Source organism: Blennius ocellaris (assembly GCF_963422515.1).
Source record: "Blennius ocellaris genome assembly, chromosome: 11".
Lineage (NCBI taxonomy): Eukaryota > Metazoa > Chordata > Actinopteri > Blenniiformes > Blenniidae > Blennius > Blennius ocellaris.
The window spans coordinates 29,310,568-29,327,033 of record NC_137660.1 but is presented as its reverse complement, the minus strand read 5'-3'; the positions used below and the strand labels follow the sequence as shown (position 1 = coordinate 29,327,033).

Genomic DNA, 16,466 nt, shown 5'->3' with positions numbered 1-16,466 from the left:
GAACAAAAAATTATAAACTAAATAATAAGTATGATAATAAATGCATAAAATAATGTAATAAAATTTTTTTTTAAATTGACATTTAAAATCTTTAATGGAAAATTAACAATTAAAAATTAAGAATCCCAAATAAAAAATTTGAAATTCAAAATTCGAAAGTAAATACATGTTTTTTTTTAACAATTAATTAATTAATTTGGCAATATTTTTATGAATTTAACGTACAGAATATTGATCTGTAAAATAATTACATTTGAAATAAATAATAAATGAACAAAAATAAATAGAAATAAAAGTTTGACATAAATTGCAAATAAAGTCAGAAATTGAAAAAAGAAAGAAAAAAAAATTGAAATAAATTAAATTAAATTGAATTAAATACAATTTAATACAATTTAACAAAATGAAATAAAATTTAATAAAATGTAATGAAATAAAATGAAATTAAATGAAATTAAATGAAATTAAATGAAATTAAATGAAATTAAATGAAATTAAATCAAATTAAATCAAATTAAATCAAATTAAACTAAATATAATTAAATTAAATTAAATTAAATTATATTAAGTAGAATTAAATAAACTTAAATAAAATAAAATTAAAATAAACCATAAAATGAACAAAATAGGATTAAAATAAAAATAAATTGAGTGTAACTCCAGCTGCAGCAGCTGTTGGCGTTGGGAGCTTCAGTGGGTGGGGGTGGTGGTGGTGGTGGGCAGGAGCCGGAGGCCAGGGGGGGCAGGAGGGTATAAAAGCCCGTCCGGGGCTGTGAGGGAGGCACAGAGGAGCTCCTGCCTGGTCCGTCTCAGCGCTCTGCCAAGGTAAGGGTCCCACTGAGGGTCACACCGAGGCTTGGCGGCGGCGTTTCTCATCAAACTCTTCCTTTCTTCAGGCTCGTCCATCAAACACATCCAGGTCTTCCCACGACTGCAACAACAATGAGGTGAGTTCCAGCTTTGTAGCTTCACATCGGTCAAACTGCGGGGGGTCACATCCCCCCCCCCCCCCCCCCCCCACTGCCGGTTGGACCCCCCCGAAGTGAAACGAAGGTGTTTTGGCGGTAGAGATTCTAAAGTGTGTTCTGTGGTGCAGCGGCCTGGTCCTGCTTCTCTGCCTCTTGATCGGCTCCATCTCCTGCTACCCTCCCAACAAACGTAAGTCACCCTCGTCCCCGACCGTCTCCACCCCCCCCTGATACCCCCCCCCCCCTCCTACCCCCAATAGAGACTGGAGACCCGGACTGGCCCTTCACGTACCAGGGGTCTCATGCAGGCAGCAGCTCCTCTGGAACCGGGGGGTCCGCGTCCTCCGGGGGCTACGGGAGCGACAACAGCTACCCGTACGTGCCCCCCCAGACCCAGGTCCAGTTCGGCGGCGGCGGCGGCGGCGGAGGCGGCGGCCAGCCGCACGACGTGATCATCGGGCAGCCGGACGACGGCCACTTCTGGACCGACGTGTCGGACCTGGAGCCGGTCTACGCCTTCGACTCGCGCTCCCGCTACCAGCGGGGCCGGGTGGTGTTCGCCCAGACCCGCTACACCCCCACCGAGTACGGCTACCCGGACGGACACCACGGCTACCCCACGGACGGCGGCAAGGGGGGGCACCACAAAGTCTGAGGCCTCCTCCGGTGGGTGGGTGGGTGGGGTTGGGGGGGTGGGGGGGGGTCTGGGTCTGGGTCTGGGTCTGACGGTGTCTGTCTTGCAGGTCTTGGCGATTCTGACGTTTCATGGCTGCTGGAACCCGAAACCTCCTAATAAAATAAACTTTAACAAACGTCGTGGCTGCGCTGCTTCTTTCAACTCCTGAAATGTAGATTTGGACGGACGGGTTCGTCTTCGTCCGTCTCGTTTTGCTCAGCAAGGGACGTTTTTTTGTTTTGCATCAAGATGTTGACCTTGATTTTTTTATTTTTTTAAATTTACCCCCTCGACTGTAGTTTCGGCTGAAGAAATGTGACGTCTGAACAAAACGTCCGACTGTAAAAAAAAAAAAAAACGATTCAAAAAGAGAATCTGAGAATCTCGTATTTCCTGCTTTGCTCATTTTGTTTTATATTTTATTTGTGCAAATTTGTTTTTCATGTATTGTACACTAGCGGGTGATTTGTGGGTCATGTCATGAAATCTCTCTCAAAAGTGGTTTACAAGTAAAGAAAGAGAAATAAACTGGCTTCAAACCTAAAGTCTTTAGTAACTTAAATCTGATCATTTCTTATAGTTAAATCTATGAATTCATGCTTTTTAAACCCCAAATGATCAATAAAGTGTCAAATAGAAGTTCAAAATGTTCACTGTTGAGATAAAACGATTCAAACGTGTGAGATAACAAGTAGAGAGGCGACACAGCGCCCTCTGGTGGAATCAGCCAGGAACTGCTTATATGTACACAATCAGACAATTAAAGAAATTCTACAATCTGGTGCAATTTATGGAAAATGTAAAAAAAAAAAAAAAAAAAAAAAGAGAAAGAACTGTGATTATCGGTGTAAAATGCTGGATTTGTCAGTTCCTCTGTTCCTGGTGTGTTTCTGTGGCGCCGCCTACTGGCCTGTCGTGGGAACTACATGACTTGTGAGGCGTTTCCGTGGCGACGCCGGGACACAGGACGTTTCCCGTGTGAAAGCAGATTGTTTTTGGCTGGTGTGGGAACTGAATCAGAGAAACGCTTGGATAAAGCTCAGTCACACGCATGAACATCAAAGACGTCACGCCCCTTTCATTAATGGATCAAAAGCAACACATCAAAGTGTGAATTAGAACTTCTAGACATTTTCAAAGTCATGAATGAATGTTTTGGTTTTTATTTCGAACATGTATAAAAATATAGAACTATTTGTACATACAAAAGAAAGAAAAAGTACAAATAAATACACATAAAGCCAATACATAACAAATCACCGCACACTGTTCGAAAAAGGAAAAAGTACAAAACTTTTTTTAAATTTTCCACCACTTATTACTTATTCTTTAGTTTGTTCACAGATATCCTAATATATATATATATATATATATATATATATATATATATATATATATATATATATATATATATATATATATATAATGTTTTCCAAACACATGCTATCATGTATCCTGAGGTTTTGCTGCCCCCTGCTGGCTGGACCAGTTCTCTTGTAGGTTTCTTTTCCTTTTTTAAGTTAATTTCTTTTCCATGTTTCCATTTTAATAAACATTTAATATGAAAACTGTTGTATTTTTCTGTACCCATCTTATGTGTTTATGTGGATATTGACTTCACTTAATTCTTTATTATTATTTTTAATTTTTTTTGATTGGTTGGTTGACCAAGACCAGGACCAAGATCAAGTACAGATGAAAACCCCCCCCTGGAGGCTCCACAGTGGCTCTTCCACTCTCTAAACCCCCCTGGAGGCTCTACGGTGGCTCTTCCACTCTCTGAACTCCCCCCCCGGAGACTCCACGGTGGCTCTTCCACTCTCTAAACCCCCCCTGGAGGCTCCACGGTGGCTCTTCCGCTCTCTAAACTCCCCCCCGGGGACTCCACGGTGGCTCTTCCACTCTCTAAACCCCCCCCGGAGACTCCACGGTGGCTCTTCCACTCTCTAAACCCCCCCTGGAGGCTCCACGGTGGCTCTTCCACTCTCTAAACCCCCCCCGGAGGCTCCACGGTGGCTCTTCCACTCTCTAAACCCCCCCCGGATGCTCTACGGTGGCTCTTCCACTCTCTAAACCCCCCCTGGAGGCTCTACGGTGGCTCTTCCACTCTCTAAACTCCCCCCGGAGGCTCTTCCACTCTCTAAACCTCCCCTGGAGGCTCCACGGTGGCTCTTCCACTCTCTAAACTCCCCCCCGGAGACTCCACGGTGGCTCTTCCACTCTCTAAACCCCCCCTGGAGGCTCCACGGTGGCTCTTCCACTCTCTAAACCCCCCCTGGAGGCTCCGCGGTGGCTCTTCCACTCTCTAAACTCCCCCCGGAGACTCCACGGTGGCTCTTCCACTCTCTAAACTCCCCCTGGAGGCTCCACGGTGGCTCTTCCACTCTCTAACCTCCCCCCCGGAGACTCCACGGTGGCTCTTCCACTCTCTAAACTCCCCCCCGGAGACTCCACGGTGGCTCTTCCACTATCTAAACCCCCCCCCCCCTGGAGGCTCCGCGGTGGCTCTTCCACTCTCTAAACTCCCCCCGGAGACTCCACGGTGGCTCTTCCACTCTCTAAATCCCCCCTGGAGGCTCTACGGTGGCTCTTCCACTCTCTAAACTCCCCCCCGGAGACTCCGCGGTGGCTCTTCCACTCTCTAAACTCCCCCCCGGAGACTCCACGGTGGCTCTTCCACTCTCTAAACTCCCCCTGGAGGCTCCGCGGTGGCTCTTCCACTCTGTAAACCCCCCCTGGAGGCTCCGCGGTGGCTCTTCCACTCTGTAAACCCCCCCTGGAGACTCCGCGGTGGCTCTTCCACTCTCTAAACTCCCCCCCGGAGACTCCACGGTGGCTCTTCCACTCTCTAAACCCCCCCCGGAGACTCCGCGGTGGCTCTTCCACTCTCTAAACTCCCCCCCGGAGACTCCACGGTGGCTCTTCCACTCTCTAAACTCCCCCCCGGAGACTCCACGGTGGCTCTTCCACTCTCTAAACCCCCCCTGGAGGCTCCACGGTGGCGCTTCCACTCTCTAAAACCCCCCTGGAGACTCCACGGTGGCCCTTCCACTCTAACCCCTCCCCCCCCGGAGGTTCCCCGGGCTCTTCCAGCCTCTCAGCCCGCCTCGGTGTCACAAACGTGACACCGCTCTTCTCTTTCATCCCAGCGTCCGCCAATCACGGCCACTTCTGTTTTATAATTCACTCTTACGCGTTCACCGCCCGACCAATCAGCGGACAAGGTCCGCGATGCGACCACGCCCCAACGGCGACTCTGGCCCCGCCCCCTCACCCCTGTGCGTAGCTCGAGCGTTGACAGCGGTGTAAAGTTTGGACGAGTCCCCGTCGCTCGTCGCTCCGCCGCCGCCGCACGCGCTCCCTCGTCGCCGCCCGGTTGGATTTGACCGTTGGGGATGGACTAAGGCGCCGCCATGGTGGTGAATTCGGTGCACTGGTTTCGCAAATGCCTGCGGCTGCACGATAATCCCGCGCTGCAGGAGGCCCTGGACGGAGCGGACACGGTGCGCTGTGTTTATATCCTGGACCCCTGGTTCGCCGGAGCCGCGAACGTCGGGATCAACCGATGGAGGTGGGTCGCCTCTCCCCCCCCCCCCCCCCCCCCCCCCCCTCACCCCCCTCCCCGCCGCCACCCGCCACCCGCTACCCGTTCCGCTCCGTCCGAGACGCTCCGCTCGCTCGACACGAGACGACGCGTGTTTTGATGCGTGTTTTGAGCCGCAGCGCTCGGCTGCAGGCCTCCGCCGGCCGCACCGCGGCGCTGCTAGCTAGCTAGCTGTAGCGCTAGCTTGACTCCCCGCACCAGAGTCCGCAGGCGAAACGCCGCATTTTAACGTTCCCGCTGGCTTTGTCGCCGCGTCGTCCCGGTTTACCGGCGGAAAACGACACCGGCGCCCGAAGCCGGACCACCAGCTGAATAATTCGGCGCGGTTTTAATTTGCCAAATCGCTTGTTTTACGGTTCGCGGAGCCTTGAGGTGCGGAGCGTCGCCGCATAGACGCATCGCGTTTGCTTGTTTTACCACATATCTGCAAAAACAGTTAATTAAGAGGAAAACTGACTGTCCTGCACTAATAACAACAGCCCGGTGACAAAATCGGCTCGTGTTGAAATTGTCACCTCGGTATTACATCCTAGTGAAATCAATTCCAAACTCCATCGCAGGAAATATTCAATTTTACGTAACATTACAATGTGTTAAAAAAATCTCCTGTAAGGAGAAAACCTCCTTTTTTTTTAAAGAACCACTGCTGAATGCTGATCATGCATCGTGTATATAGACTGTTTTACACCGATTAGATGAAGTTTAAAGCCTTTGGTTGACATTGACTGCGGGCTTCATCGCCACTAATATTGATGTTTTCTCAACGGAGTCTGGAACGAGGGATTTTCCTCCTCGTAGTGAAAAAGCAGGTTTCAGGTTGATTCATCCTGTGACCCTCTGACCCATTCGGGTGTCTCATCGAGCTGCCAGTAGGTAGATCTAGTGGGTGAATCTTTTAACTGACCCATCCACAATGGAAACACGTTTGCATGATTTATTTCTGCTGATTGTTAGTCACTGAGTTTTTCTAAATAAAAAAAAAAGAGGTCATATAATTAGAGACACACAATGACAGACAGGAAAAGGAGTGTGTGAGTGAGTGGAGCAGCTAGAACAACAGCTACTCATTCAGTTATTCATTTGTTGGAAGGGTTTTATGACGGATCTGACATAATAATACATTATTAAATCAAGACATTATTGTAATGCCAAAAGATCATAAAAGAGGTATATACTAATTTGATTTTATGGTTAGTTAAATGATTTTAGAAGTTGAATATTATGATTTACTTTACATTTCTTCACATTTAATATTAATCATCAATTGTGTACCAAATGCTTCATTAGTTACCATATTTGTAGTTTGTGATTTTTTTAGTGATTTTTTTTGCTGTGAGGAATCCTCAGATATTTTTTTTTTTTGCTGTGAGGAACCCTCAGATATTTTTTTTTATTTAGATTTTTTTTTTCAAAAATGTTATTTTTGCTGTGAGGAACGTTCAGATTTTTAAAAATTTTTTTTGCTCATCTGTAATCAGTCATTAAAGTCTTGAAATCGTTCATTGATATACCTTTTTTTCAAAGATATATCAATTAATAAAATACTTTCTGGTGTAGGATAATAGAAATTTTTTTATTTAGATTTTTTTCAAATTTTCTTTTGCTGTGAGGAACCCTCAGATTTTTTTTTTTTTTTGATTTTTTTTTTTTTTTTGCTGTGAGGAACCCTCAGATTTTTTTTTTTTTTGATTTTTTTTTTTTTTTGCTGTGAGGAACCCTCAGATTTTTTTTTTTTTTATTTATTTATTTTTTTTGCTGTGAGGAACCCTCAGATTTTTTTTTTTTTTTAGATTTTTTTTTTTTTTTGCTGTGAGGAACCCTCAGATTTTTTTTTTTTATTTATTTTTTTTGGCTGTGAGGAACCCTCAGATTTTTTTTTTTATTTATTTATTTATTTTTGCTGTGAGGAACCCTCAGATTTTTTTTTTTTTTTAGATTTTTTTTTTTTTGCTGTGAGGAACCCTCAGATTTTTTTTTTTGATTTTTTTTTTTTTTGCTGTGAGGAACCCTCAGATTTATTTATTTTATTTTATTTTTTTTTTTTTTTGCTGTGAGGAACCCTCAGATTTTTTTTTATTTATTTATTTATTTTTTTTTGCTGTGAGGAACCCTCAGATTTATTTATTTATTTATTTATTTATTTATTTTTGCTGTGAGGAACCCTCAGATTTTTTTTTATTTTTTTTATTTTTTTTTTTGCTGTGAGGAACCCTCAGATTTTTTTTTTATTTAGATTTTTTTTTTCTTTTGCTGTGAGGAACCCTCAGATTTTTTTCTTTTCATTTTTTTTTGGATTTTTTTTTTTTTGCTCCTCTGTAATCAGTCAAAGTCTTGAAATCGTTCACTTTTTTTCAAAAATATATCAACTAATATAAGACTTTCTGGTGTAGGATAATAGAAATTTGTTAAATTGTTATTTTTTTCCATTTTTTTTTGCTGTGAGGAACCCTCAGATTTTTTTTTTTATTTATTTATTTATTTTTGCTGTGAGGAACCCTCAGATTTTTTTTTTTTTTAGATTTTTTTTTTTTGCTGTGAGGAACCCTCAGATTTTTTTTTTTTATTTTTTTTTTTTTGCTGTGAGGAACCCTCAGATTTATTTATTTATTTATTTATTTATTTTTTTTTGCTGTGAGGAACCCTCAGATTTTTTTTTATTTATTTTTTTTTTTTTTTTTGCTGTGAGGAACCCTCAGATTTATTTATTTATTTATTTATTTATTTATTTTTGCTGTGAGGAACCCTCAGATTTTTTTTTTATTTAGATTTTTTTTTTCTTTTGCTGTGAGGAACCCTCAGATTTTTTTCTTTTCATTTTTTTTTTGATTTTTTTTTTTTGCTCCTCTGTAATCAGTCAAAGTCTTGAAATCGTTCACTTTTTTTCAAAAATATATCAACTAATATAAGACTTTCTGGTGTAGGATAATAGAAATTTGTTAAATTGTTATTTTTTTCCATTTTTTTTTGCTGTGAGGAACACTCAGATTATTTTGGAATTTTTAATTTTTTTTTTGCTCATCTGTAATCAGTCGTTAAAGTCGTTCACTTTTTTTTCAAAAATATATCAATTAATAAAAGAATTTCTGGTGTAGGATAATAGGCATTTTTTTGATTTTCTTTTTTTTTGGTTTAAAAAAAATTTCCCTCCCAAAAATAGATATTTATATAACAATGTAAGCTCTTTGAATATATAATACATACATATATATATATTTATTTATTTTTTTAGTTATTTATTTAGCAAACATTTATTTTGTGTGTGTGGTTCCAGGTTCCTGCTGGAGTCTCTGGAGGACCTGGACAACAGCCTGAAGAAGCTGAACTCGCGGCTGTTCGTGGTCCGTGGTCAGCCCACCGACGTCTTCCCGCGCCTCATCAAGGTACGGCCGCGCCGCGCCGCCATCTTTCACCTCACCAAGTACAATTATCACGATGTCGCCGCCAGCGACGACGTCCTAATGTCGGGATCCTTGCCGTCAGTTTGTTTGGAAGGAAGATGAAGCGGATAAAAGATGTGATCTGATTTAAATTCATGAGTGTGTACACACACACACACACACACACACACACTGGTTGACGGCGTTGCCTCCCGCTGCAGGAGTGGAAGGTGACCCGGCTGACCTTCGAGTACGACCCCGAGCCGTACGGGAAGGAGAGGGACGGCGCCATCATCAAGATGGCTCAGGAGTTCGGCGTGGAGACGGTGATCAGGAACTCTCACACGCTGTACAACCTGGACAGGTACACACACACACACACACACACACACACACACACACCATCACTAAACACAGTCTCACAGTCCGTGAGTAACACAGTGACTTCACTGTGTTACTCTGTTGCCTAGCAACAGGAAGGCCTGGGTTTGAGTCCCTTTTGTTTATTCCGTTTTTCTTTTTTTTTTTTTATTTAGTGTTTCTCTGGTTTTTTTTGCCCGTTTTCTGACTCTTTTGAATTAAAAATTTCCACTAATTTCTGATTAAATAGTTTTGTTTTGATGCGTTCTGGCTGCTGTGGTTCATCTTTAATTTCACACATTATTTTTTTTTGGGTCGAAGCGTTTTTTTCATGGATTCTCCGCCTCTGTGGTGATTCGGTGGAGTTTCTTGTTTTGTTTACATCTTGCACTCTCCCTCTTTTTCCTCTCCACTCACTCACATGACACACAAACCGGTTTTGTCGTGTTGCTGTCAGACGTGCAGCGCCGCCCTCTGGTGGCCGGCTGCCGCCGGTGCAGGTCACACTATGATCCATGTGCAGGGATCAGCTGTGTGTGTGTGTGTGTGTGTATTACAGCACTTCCTTACATAAGGACAGCAGTATGTGTAGCTGTGTGTGTGTGTGTGTGTGTGTGTGATCAAATTGGTCGCCGTGGAGATGTGCCCGGCTTACCGCGCTGGTTCGGCCAATGGGAGGCCGTCCCTCGTGTAAATCCCGCCGCCGGCCGTCCTCACTGATATAGAAGAGTTGTATAAGACACAAACTCTAAATGGATCTAGAATGTTCTTTTTTTTTAATTTAATGTTTCACTTTATTCTAGAATTAGTTTCTGCTTTAAAGCCGAAACCACAGATTGTGTTTTCATAAAGTGACGTCTCTTAACGAATAAATCTTCCCACCATAAGAGTCAAACTTTTACTCTTCAAAGTACTTTAGTTACTCTTCAAAGTGCTCTAATTGATTTTCAAAGGGCTTTAATTACTCTTCAAAAGACTTTAATTACTCTTCAAAAGACTTTAATTACTTTTCAAAGGACTTTAATTACTTTTCAAAGTACTTTAATTACTCTTCAAAGGACTTTAATTACATTTCAAAATACTTTAATTACTCTTCAAAGGACTTTAATTACTTTTCAATGGACTTTAATTACTTTTCAAAATACTTTAATTACTCTTCAAAGGACTTTAATTACTCTTCAAAGTACTTTAATTACTCTTCAAAGTAATTTAATTGCTTTTCAAAGTACTTTAATTACTCTTCAAAAGACTAATTACTTTTCAAAGTACTTTAATTATTCTTCAAATGACTTTAATTACTCTTCAAAGGACTTTAATTACTTTTCAAAAATACTTTGCTCTTCAAAGTTCTTTAATTACTCTTCAAAATACTTTAATTACTCTTCAAAGTACTTTAATTACTCTTCAAAGTACTTTAATTACTTTTCAAAGTACTTTAATTATTCTTCAAATGACTTTAATTATTCAAATGACTTCAATTACTTTTCAAAATACTTTACTCTTCAAAGTACTTTAATTGAAGTATTTCTCACCTCAAGTTAGTACATTTTCACAGTAAAAGTATGAGGATGTGACGCCGGTCTGTTTGCGCCCACAGGGTCATCGAGACGAACAACAACAGTCCTCCTCTGACCTTCAAGCGCTTTCAGACCATCGTCAGTCGGCTGGAGTTGCCGCGGCGACCGCTGCCCACCGTCACCCAGCAACAGATGGGCAGCTGCCGCACGGACATCGCCGACGACCACGACCGGCTGTACAGCATCCCGTCACTGGAGGAGCTGGGTACGCACCGCCGCCCCGTCACACCTCCGTCACACACCCCCCTCCACCCGGGGGCTCGTGGAGGTGGAGCTCCTCGCGGCACTGACGGAGGGTTTCTCACCTCCACCTGTGTGAACGTGTGAATGTGTGAATGTGTGCAGGCTTCAAGACGAGGGGTTTACCGACGGCCGTGTGGCGAGGAGGAGAGTCGGAGGCTCTGGACCGACTCAACAAACATCTGGATAAGAAGGTGAGGAGAAACAAACCGGCATTGGATTGTTATTACGGTGACTTTCAAAATAAAACTACCAAGTTGGATTGTTATTACGGTGACTTTCAAAATAAAACTACCAAGTTGGATTGTTATTACGGTGACTTTCAAAATAAAAGTACCAAGTTGGATTGTTATTAGGGTGACTTTCAAAATAAAACTACCAAGTTGGATTGTTATTAGGGTGACTTTTAAAATAAAAGTACCAAGTTGGATTGTTATTACGGTGACTTTGAAAATAAAAGTACCAAGTTGGATTGTTATTACGGTGACTTTGAAAATAAAAGTACCAAGTTGGATTGTTATTACGGTGACTTTCAAAATAAAACTACCAAGTTGGATTGTTATTACGGTGACTTTTAAAATAAAAGTACCAAGTTGGATTGTTATTACGGTGACTTTGAAAATAAAAGTACCAAGTTGGATTGTTATTACGGTGACTTTGAAAATAAAAGTACCAAGTTGGATTGTTATTACGGTGACTTTGAAAATAAAAGTACCAAGTTGGATTGTTATTACGGTGACTTTGAAAATAAAAGTACCAAGTTGGATTGTTATTACGGTGACTTTGAAAATAAAAGTACCAAGTTGGATTGTTATTACGGTGACTTTGAAAATAAAACTACCAAGTTGGATTGTTATTACGGTGACTTTGAAAATAAAACTACCAAGTTGGATTGTTATTACGGTGACTTTCAAAATAAAACTACCAAGTTGGATTGTTATTACGGTGGCTATCAAAATAAAAGTCCCAGTCCCACTAGACTATGAACTGGGACTCCTGACTCCACGGAGGAAACTCTGCTCTGATCGGCTCTACTGAGCATGTGCAGAACTCCTGGTTGCCATGGCGACCAGGAGCCGCAGTGTGACTGTTGTCAGGAAGTGGTCCTGAGCGTCTGGGTGTCCCTGTGCAGGTGTGGGTGGCCAACCTGGAGCACCCCCGGGTCAACACCTGCTCCCTGTACGCCAGCCCTACCGGCCTCAGCCCCTACCTGCGCTTCGGCTGCCTGTCCTGCCGGGTGCTGTACTACAACCTCCGGGAGCTCTACATGAAGGTACCCCCCCCCCGCAACCCGCAAGCTCCACGTCGTCACGGCAACAGGTGGAGGACCGCCCCTTTACGGTTGTTGTCTTCCAGCTCCGGAAGCGCAGCAACCCTCCTCTGTCGCTGTTCGGCCAGCTGCTGTGGAGGGAGTTCTTCTACACCGCCGCCACCAACAACCCCAACTTTGACCACATGGAGGGGAACCCCATCTGTGTGCAGGTCAGTGCTGGGGACACCCCACCCCCACCCACCCATCCACCCCCAGGTCAGTGCTGGGGACACCCCCAGGTCAGTGCTGGGGGGGGTTAATTCAAATTAGGCTGGTTTTAATGACTTTTAACTAGAGTTAGGCTGGGTTTTATCTAGTTTTAACTAGTTTTAACTAGTTTTAACTGGAGTTAGGCTGGGTTTTATCTAGTTTTATCTAGTTTTAACTAGTTTTAACTAGTTTTAACTGGAGTTAGGCTGGGTTTTATCTAGTTTTAACTAGTTTTAACTAGTTTTAACTGAAGTTAGGCTGGGTTTTGTCTAGTTTTAACTGGAGTTAGGCTGGGTTTTATCTAGTTTTGACTAGTTTGAACTGGAGTTAGGCTGGTTTTAACTAGTTTGAACTGGAGTTAGGCTGGGTTTTAACTAGTTTTAACGAGTTTCAACTGGAGTTAGGCTGGGTTTTATCTAGTTTGAACTAGTTTGATCTAGTCTTAACTACTTTTAACTGTAGTTGGGCTGCCTTTAACTAGTCTGAACTGGAGTTAGGCTGGTTTTAGCTAGTTCTAACTACTTTTAACTGGAGTTAGGCTGGTTTTAGCTAGTTCTAACTACTTTTAACTGTAGTTGGGCTGGTTTTAACTAGTTTGAACTGGAGTTAGGCTGGTTTTAGCTAGTTCTAACTACTTTTAACTGTAGTTGGGCTGGTTTTAACTAGTTTGAACTGGAGTTAGGCTGGTTTTAGCTAGTTCTAACTAGTTTGAACTGGAGTTAGGCTGGTTTTAGCTAGTTCTAACTACTTTTAACTGGAGTTAGGCTGGTTTGATCTAGTTTTAACTAGTTTGAACTGGAGTTAGGCTGGTTTTAGCTAGTTCTAACTAGTTTGAACTGGAGTTAGGCTGGTTTTAGCTAGTTCTAACTACTTTTAACTGGAGTTAGGCTGGTTTTAGCTAGTTCTAACTACTTTTAACTGTAGTTGGGCTGGTTTTAACTAGTTTGAACTGGAGTTAGGCTGGTTTTAGCTAGTTCTAACTACTTTTAACTGTAGTTGGGCTGGTTTTAACTAGTTTGAACTGGAGTTAGGCTGGTTTTAGCTAGTTCTAACTAGTTTGAACTGGAGTTAGGCTGGTTTTAGCTAGTTCTAACTACTTTTAACTGGAGTTAGGCTGGTTTTAAATAGCTTAACTAGTTTTAACTACTTTTAACTGCAGTTGGGCTGGTTTGATCTAGTTTTAACTAGTTTGAACTGGAGTTAGGCTGGTTTTAACTAGTTTTAACTACTTTTATCTGGAGTTTGGCTGGTTTTAACTAGTTCTAACGGGTCAGGCGAGTGTTTGAAGCCGTCAGGACCAGCGTTGGGCTCACGGTCGCCCTCTGCTGTTGAGCGCGAGAAGCGTCTGTTCCGGTTCTTGACTTCCTGGTCCCCCCCCCCCCCCCCCCCCCCGGACCCCCCCAGATCCCGTGGGACCAGAACCCGGAGGCGCTGGCCAAGTGGGCCGAGGGCCGGACCGGGTTCCCCTGGATCGACGCCATCATGACGCAGCTGCGGCAGGAGGGCTGGATCCACCACCTGGCCCGGCACGCCGTGGCCTGCTTCCTCACCCGGGGCGACCTGTGGCTCAGCTGGGAGAGCGGCATGAAGGTGAGACGGCGCCCCCCGGTGGAGGGAGGCCTGAAGCGCCCCGCGGGAGCTCACTGTGTGTGTGTGTGTGTGTGTGTGTGTGTGTGTGTGTGTGTGTGTGTGTGTGTGTGTGTGTGTGTGTGTGTGTGTGTGTGTGTGTGTGTGTGTGTGTGTGTGTGTGTGTGTGTGTGTGTGTGTGTGTGTGTGTGTGTGTGTGTGTGTGTGTGCAGGTGTTTGAGGAGCTGCTGCTGGACGCAGACTGGAGTGTGAACGCCGGCAGCTGGATGTGGTTGTCCTGCAGCGCCTTCTTCCAGCAGTTCTTCCACTGCTACTGTCCCGTCGGCTTCGGGCGGAGGACCGACCCCACCGGGGACTACATCAGGTGAGGCTGCACACCTCCACACCCCCACCCCACCCTCTCACCTCCAAGGTCAGTCCTGGTGACACCCCCCAAGGACTGACCTTGTGGTCATTCAAATTAGGCTGGGTTTTAACTCATTTGAACTGGAGTTAGGCTGGGTTTTAACTAGTTTGAACTGGAGTTAGGCTGGGTTTTAACTAGTTTTAACTGGAGTTAGGCTGGGTTTTATCTAGTTTTAACTGGAGTTAGGCTGGGTTTTAACTGGGGTTAGGCTGGGTTGTAACTGGTTTTGACTGGGGTTAGGCTGGGTTTTAACTAGTTTTAACTGGGGTTAGGCTGGGTTTTATCTAGTTTTAACTGGAGTTAGACTGGGTTTTAACTAGTTTGAACTGGAGTTAGGCTGGGTTTTAACTAGTTTGAACTGGAGTTAGGCTGGGTTTTATCTAGTTTTAACTGGAGTTAGGCTGGGTTTTAACTGGAGTTAGGCTGGGTTTTATCTAGTTTTAACTGGAGTTAGGCTGGGTTTTAACTGGGGTTAGGCTGGGTTGTAACTGGGGTTAGGCTGGGTTTTAACTAGTTTTAACTGGAGTTAGGCTGGGTTTTAACTGGGGTTAGGCTGGGTTTTAACTAGTTTTGACTGGGGTTAGGCTGGGTTTTAACTAGTTTTAACTGGGGTTAGGCTGGGTTTTATCTAGTTTTAACTGGAGTTAGGCTGGGTTTTAACTGGAGTTAGGCTGGGTTTTAACTAGTTTGAACTGGAGTTAGGCTGGGTTTTAACTAGTTTTAACTGGAGTTAGGCTGGGTTTTAACTGGAGTTAGGCTGGGTTTTATCTAGTTTTAACTGGAGTTAGGCTGGGTTTTAACTGGGGTTAGGCTGGGTTGTAACTGGGGTTAGGCTGGGTTTTAACTAGTTTTAACTGGAGTTAGGCTGGGTTTTAACTGGAGTTAGGCTGGGTTTTAACTAGTTTTGACTGGGGTTAGGCTGGGTTTTAACTAGTTTTAACTGGGGTTAGGCTGGGTTTTATCTAGTTTTAACTGGAGTTAGGCTGGGTTTTAACTAGTTTGAACTGGAGTTAGGCTGGGTTTTAACTAGTTTGAACTGGAGTTAGGCTGGGTTTTATCTAGTTTTAACTGGAGTTAGGCTGGGTTTTAACTGGAGTTAGGCTGGGTTTTATCTAGTTTTAACTGGAGTTAGGCTGGGTTTTAACTGGGGTTAGGCTGGGTTGTAACTGGGGTTAGGCTGGGTTTTAACTAGTTTTAACTGGAGTTAGGCTGGGTTTTAACTGGGGTTAGGCTGGGTTTTAACTAGTTTTGACTGGGGTTAGGCTGGGTTTTAACTAGTTTTAACTGGGGTTAGGCTGGGTTTTATCTAGTTTTAACTGGAGTTAGGCTGGGTTTTAACTGGAGTTAGGCTGGGTTTTAACTAGTTTTGACTGGGGTTAGGCTGGGTTTTATCTAGTTTTAACTGGAGTTAGGCTGGGTTTTAACTGGGGTTAGGCTGGGTTTTAACTAGTTTTGACTGGGGTTAGGCTGGGTTTTAACTAGTTTGAACTGGAGTTAGGCTGGGTTTTATCTAGTTTTAACTGGAGTTAGGCTGGGTTTTATCTAGTTTTAACTGGAGTTAGGCTGGGTTTTAACTGGAGTTAGGCTGGGTTTTAACTAGTTTTAACTGGGGTTAGGCTGGGTTTTAACTACTTTTAACTGGAGTTAGGCTGGGTTTTAACTGGGGTTAGGCTGGGTTTTAACTGGGGTTAGGCTGGGTTTTAACTGGGGTTAGGCTGGGTTGTAACTAGTTTTAACTGGGGTTAGGCTGGGTTTTAACTGGAGTTAGGCTGGGGTTAGGCTGGGTTTTAACTGGGGTTAGGCTGGGTTGTAGCTGGGGTTAGGCTGGGTTTTAACTAGTTTTAACTGGAGTTAGGCTGGGTTTGAACTAGTTTTAACTGGGGTTAGGCTGGGTTTTAACTGGAGTTAGGCTGGGTTTAAACTGGGGTTAGGCTGGGTTTTAACTAGATTTGACTGGGGTTAGGCTGGGTTTTAACTAGTTTTAACTGGGGTTAGGCTGGGTTTTATCTAGTTTTAACTGGAGTTAGGCTGGGTTTTAACTGGAGTTAGGCTGGGTTTTAACTAGTTTTGACTGGGGTTAGGCTGGGTTTTATCTAGTTTTAACTGGAGTTAGGCTGGGTTTTAACTGGGGTTAGGCTGGGTTTTAACT

General features: G+C 43.4%; 1 protein-coding gene across 2 annotated transcripts in view; it reads left to right on the top strand.

Moving 5' to 3' along the window:
• Positions 1 to 4,943: 4,943 nt before the first annotated feature.
• The window catches only part of cry2 (cryptochrome circadian regulator 2), a 17,934-nt gene continuing 6,411 nt past the window's right edge, over positions 4,944 to 16,466 (top strand). For both annotated transcript variants that reach the window (XM_080504937.1, XM_080504936.1), the window contains exons 1-9: positions 4,944 to 5,215; positions 8,520 to 8,628; positions 8,847 to 8,989; positions 10,583 to 10,767; positions 10,908 to 10,996; positions 11,935 to 12,075; positions 12,159 to 12,284; positions 13,729 to 13,914; positions 14,124 to 14,275. In XM_080504937.1, coding sequence (XP_080361063.1) covers positions 5,058 to 5,215; positions 8,520 to 8,628; positions 8,847 to 8,989; positions 10,583 to 10,767; positions 10,908 to 10,996; positions 11,935 to 12,075; positions 12,159 to 12,284; positions 13,729 to 13,914; positions 14,124 to 14,275 — 1,289 coding nt within the window. In that variant the 5' untranslated portion in view covers positions 4,944 to 5,057. The remainder of the gene's footprint in view (positions 5,216 to 8,519; positions 8,629 to 8,846; positions 8,990 to 10,582; positions 10,768 to 10,907; positions 10,997 to 11,934; positions 12,076 to 12,158; positions 12,285 to 13,728; positions 13,915 to 14,123; positions 14,276 to 16,466) is intronic.